At 44.4% G+C, this 5,298-nt stretch overlaps 1 protein-coding gene across 6 annotated transcripts in view; it reads left to right on the top strand.

Annotated features, from left to right (window-relative positions):
- cep350 (centrosomal protein 350) overlaps positions 1 to 5,292 on the top strand; it is a 27,888-nt gene extending 22,596 nt beyond the window's left edge. For all 6 annotated transcript variants that reach the window (XM_031864017.1, XM_031864020.1, XM_031864021.1 and 3 more), the window contains 7 exons: positions 230 to 363; positions 462 to 517; positions 614 to 2,451; positions 2,876 to 3,358; positions 3,870 to 4,013; positions 4,313 to 4,435; positions 5,084 to 5,292. In XM_031864017.1, coding sequence (XP_031719877.1) covers positions 230 to 363; positions 462 to 517; positions 614 to 2,451; positions 2,876 to 3,358; positions 3,870 to 4,013; positions 4,313 to 4,435; positions 5,084 to 5,254 — 2,949 coding nt within the window. In that variant the 3' untranslated portion in view covers positions 5,255 to 5,292. The remainder of the gene's footprint in view (positions 1 to 229; positions 364 to 461; positions 518 to 613; positions 2,452 to 2,875; positions 3,359 to 3,869; positions 4,014 to 4,312; positions 4,436 to 5,083) is intronic.
- The last annotated feature ends 6 nt before the right edge of the window (positions 5,293 to 5,298 follow it).

The following is a 5,298-nucleotide window of genomic DNA, read 5'->3' as shown; positions in this document are numbered from 1 at the left end:
GTGTGTGTGTGTGTGTGTGTGTGTGTGTGTGTGTGTGTGTGTGTGTGCGCGTGCGTGCGTGCGTGCGTGCTTCGAGATAGTTATTCGATTGAATGTTCAAATGTAGTTTGAACATCCAAACAAACGTGGATGATTATGTGATTGTTAGTGTGTGTGAATGTGTTTTGATCTACATACTGTAAGCAGATTCCTTCATATCTTAACTTTTATTCTCCCGTTTTCCTTTCAGAGCTATAATAACTTCATTGAGAAAACTAAGGCAGAACTGAAAAAGGAGCCAGACTCCACACCTGATACAAAGTCCCAGATCAAAGATTCCACCTCAATCGCAGAGCAGACCAGCATTAAACCACCTGCTCACGGGTACCAAAAACAGCTGTAAACATGACAACACATCTTATACTAGAATATGAGTTTGAAAAAGATTGGTGTTCAATTAAAAGCAAATCCTTCTTTCTCAGGTCTGAAACCAGCAAAATCTCTCAAAGGACGCAAAGTGATGCTTCATTGGATCACAGTGAGTGATATAATCTTCATAATGAATATGTAATTTTAAATGGGTTTTTTTACGCAGATGTTCCAATGATAATGTCACCCTTTCCTATTATTACAGATGCCCTACCTCAAGTTGATCATAGTAGATCCACCTCAGTGCCTGAAGAAATGTCTGATGAGGACCCACCGACAGTCACTCCCACCCCGGTATATGGCAGCCCAGAGTGTCCGCCCTCCAGACCGAGGAGCCGCCTGTCCACAGAGGAACTTTTAAGACCTTCCTCTGAGGAAGCCCAGGCACAGATGATTGGGGATGAGAACGTTGTGTCCTATCAAAGAGCGGACATTCAGGATGAGCTGGAGGTGGAAGTAAGCTCCACATCAGAACAGTCTGAATGTCTTCTCAAACTGGAAAAGGAACACCGACTCGACTCCCAAGAGAAGCTGTCTGCATCCAAACATGTTTCCTCTCACATGAGCGACGAACATCGTCATTCTCCATCTGTTAGCGTAGAACAGGATAAGAAAATAGAGACGAAGGAAACATCTGAAGCTGAAGAAGCTGTAAAATCAAATATTATCTCCTCTAACAAGTCACATTCGGCTGCATCCAGTGACCGGTCCTGCTCTCCCAACTCTGTTGCCTTCTCTTCAAAGAAGGAGGCGCCCATAAAGGATGTCGAGGGCTCCTCTCCTATTGTAGATGGTTATCATGATGACTTTGAGTCTTCAGTGGATTCTTCACCCAGAGAGGTGCGTCATAGTCCGACACCTGCCTCTCAAATCTCAGTTTCCCCTACAGAGATCAAGGTCTCCCGTAGCAGAGCCACACCTTATGACAGCCATGATGAGGAGGAAGAGGAGGAAATAGCTGAAGAGCTGAGTCACCATTCAGGGACTAGTGGAGCCAGCCACCATTCTACGAGACTGCTGGATCTTCAAAACCACACAGAAGACTCCAAACATGACGGCAAGGATGTTGTTAATTCCAGCCACTCGCCACCCGCTTTGCCCGTTGCAGATGAAATGCCAAGTTTTAGCATCGCAGACCGAGTTCTTGTTGGCGGCGTCCAGCCTGGCACCCTGAGATTCAAAGGTCCAACCAGCTTTGCTAACGGCTTCTGGGCTGGCGTGGAGTTGGATAAGTCTGAGGGGAGCAACAACGGCACTTACGATGGGGTGATATACTTTGAATGTGATGAGAGCCATGGCATCTTTGCTCCTCCGGACAAGATTACACACCTGCCAGACAAGTTTGAGATCTACACAGACACCACGGAGGATGAGGACTCGTTCCTTGGTGGTCTGTCGGATAAAGGTGGGGATAAACGTACAACAGATGAGCACACATCCCCAAAACAAGGACAGCTGAAGAGTGAAAATGAAGAAACATCGAACAAGGTCTATAAGTCTGGAGATAAAAAGATAACAGACGAGTCCGTTCACAAGACCGGATCCCACCTCAATTCGCACCATTACAAAGAATCCCAGCCTCCCATTTCTAATGGCAACACTAAGGACATAATGTTGGATTTTGAAGATGCACCAACCACCCTCCTCATCTCTGACTTGGACACGATTGGCCTGGGGAAGCAGACTCGGACGGACATCACTTCCCTTGTTGAGAGAGAAGATGTAGACTCAAATCACCAGCTGGGTCCTGCAGATCTTTCTCCAGATATCAGGGACGTCAAGAGAGAACAGAAGGACGTACTGGACACATTCGCAGACAAGCTCCTCAACAACGTTGTGAAAGACACTTTGGCGCAGTTTACTGAGATTAAAAAGGCCAAAGAGCAGAAGATAGAAGCTGCCAACCAGATGAATGGAGACCTGTTTGGTGAAAATATTGAACAAGAAGAATGGTTCCCTTCAGTGCAACAAAAAGACGACCTTCCCTTCTTCCTACCTACAGAAAAAGAAGAGCTGTCTTCTCCAGAGCTGTGTAACCGACCGGTGAGTCTACGTTTCTGATTCTTTACTGACTTGTTACTAAATCTTCCAAAAAACCCTCTAAATATGATTGTGCTGTTCACGATTGGACTGTGGAAACACCAGCATTGACATGATCATGATACTGACAAACAGTACTTATTGATTCGACCTGCAGAGTCCTTGTTTTCTGTTTGCGCTCAGCCAAAGTCCAACTTTATGTTGACTGACTTTATTGAATTTGGTGCGCTTTGCAGAAAACCTTTTGTGTTTAAGACATCAGTAAGAAAGAATATTCTTAAAGACTAAAACAAACGTGTAAAATAATCATTTATTATGGGACTTGTTCTGTTGTGGTGCGGTTAGATGTTCACATGTATGGAAGGTTATTACCTGAAATAGGAAATGAGCATGAAATTCACTTTTTCCTGTATTTCTTTCCCAACAGGAGAGTCCAGTGTTGGGGGCCAGTGGTCAGGAGGAGCTCGCCAAGCGACTAGCAGAGCTGGAACTGAGCCGTGAACTGCTGGAGGAGCTGGGTGACGATCAGGACTGGTTTGATGAGGACTTTGGCCTCAGCTCTCGTAGAGAACAGCAGAGACTCCAACAGAGGGAGGAAGGGAGGCTGGGGGGGCTGGTCTCATCCTCAGGCGGGGAACAGCAGGCTAAGACTCCACCTAGACCTGAGCTACCTCTCCCCTTGCCCCCTAAACTACCCGAGCAGCCTGCCATGGTTGTGCCCCACTCCGCCACAGAGGTGGAGAAGATGGTCCACGCTGCCACTCAGGAGATCTGGGAGAGCTGTGGCCTGGGGAAGGAGGGAGCTCTGACCGTGTCACAGCTGCCAATCCCCAAACCTTCACAAGAGTATCTGGGTAAAGACGCCAGCAGCCAGGACCCGGAGGCCCTCTGCCTCCACAGCTACAGAAAGGTGAAAAGGAGACTTGCAAAACATTAAAAAAAAAAAAAAAAAAAAGAAGTATAACAAAAACCATATAGATTAGCCCACTGAAAAAAATGAATGCAAGTGTATCGCACAACAATCTGTAAGCTAGAAGAGAAGTAAGACGAGCATCCTTGACTTCCTTTTCACTCCCCGACCAATAATGCTGGAGAAAATCAGCACACAACTGTCCCACTGCTTCTGTAGCACTAAGCCAACAGCACTTACTCTGAGTGAGTTCACTCAGGTTAAATGGCAGACGAGTTTCCATTATTCAGCAGATTCCTCTCTTATTAGCATGATGTTTTCAGGACTACACAGCTATTTCACTTGCCTTTGTCTTACTAGAGATCCCTCTGCTACTGACAAATGTCGGACTCTTGCTTCAGATATTGTCTCACTTGGTTTGACACTTTTCTTTAAAAGCAAAGAGCTGTTGAGCAGTAACTATTTTCTGACATATTGACACGCTATCTCATTACTTTCTGTCTCTCCCCAGGCTGTGTATGACCTGACGTGGGAGATGCTTCAGGAGATCTATACTGACGACCCCAACGCCGATCAGCCTCAGTGGGTCAAACCACGCAGAGTTAAGTCCTCCTTCCACAGAGTGAAGACACCAGGAGACCTCACCAAAATCCAGGTACAGAAAGAACCCGGCTCAGACAAACACACTGGCTTTTTACTCAGTCCTGCTGTATTTTAACATTCGTATTGCCGTACTGTAAAGACAGCTAGGTAAGTGAGAGTATTGTTTTTTAATCTTCCAAAGTGACTGGAAGTGTAAACGAACTTCACAATTTGGCTTTGTTAATTCACAGAGGCTATCTGCAAGTTTTATGGAGTGCAGTAAAAAAATAAAGTCCTCACCTTTACAAATTCAAATGCAGTTTAGTGCCTTTTACGCACCTGATGACGTCGTGTTTTTACATTGTGTCCCAGGAATTCATCTCAGCAGAAGTGCTGAAACTGTATGGTCTGACGAAGGATCACAGCCAGAAGACCGACTGGCAGAAGATGCTCAAATTTGGCAAAAAGAAGCGAGACAGAGTCGATCATATTCTGGTAGGTCTCAAAGTAGATGTTTGGGGGGGTTTTTAAATGGCAGTAGTTTCATATCAGGGATTACATTATTCTGTCTGAACACCTAATATATATAGTAGGAAGTTGATTTGATTGTATAATTTTTAGAAGTTAAATACAAACAAACAGCAATTGTCCTTGTTTGTCCTGTGAGACATGAGCTGTTTTTTTTTTTTCTTCTTTTGGATAATATTAGAATTCATTTGTTTATTTGCTCGATGGCAACAGCAGCTTTATGAAAGGTTCATCTTTTGAAGTTTTAAGGTTGACACATTAGAATTTGAACTCCAGCCTTTACTTATGTTTACTGGAAGTATAACTGTATCTGGCTAAAACAATTGTCAGCAGGATAGTTCCCCTCGACTTGCCCCCATAGAGTTCCACACACAAGTACAACAGTGTGTTGAGCAGATCTTATTATTTAAACAATTTGACTTTATTTCAGAATAACAGGATGTTACATGAGTTGGTTATAGATTACAGTCACCCAGCCCTGAAATTGTGAATGAGTGATTTTTTTTTTTGATTTTTTTTTAAACGGATTAAATTAAAACTTGAAACCAAGAAATGTTTTCACATGACTCATTACAATACAACCCACTGATACTAGTCACTGTGTTTGTCTCTCAGGTTCAGGAACTCCATGAGGAGGAAGCCCAGTGGGTCAACTATGACGAGGACGAGCTGTTTGTCAAGATGCAGCTGGCAGACAGCATCTTTGACGCTTTGCTGAAGGACACTGCAAACGTGCTGACGCTGATCTACGACAAGAGGGCCAAAAGAGAAGACGCCCTCTCCTGACTGCTTTCCTGTTTAGATCTTAAACTACAACCTTCCCAGTTGCC

This window comes from Anarrhichthys ocellatus, unplaced genomic scaffold (assembly GCF_004355925.1).
Source record: "Anarrhichthys ocellatus isolate YVR2014 unplaced genomic scaffold, GSC_Weel_1.0 scaffold30, whole genome shotgun sequence".
Lineage (NCBI taxonomy): Eukaryota > Metazoa > Chordata > Actinopteri > Perciformes > Anarhichadidae > Anarrhichthys > Anarrhichthys ocellatus.
Note: the sequence above shows the minus strand (reverse complement) of the source record. Positions and strands in the feature narration are given on the sequence as shown.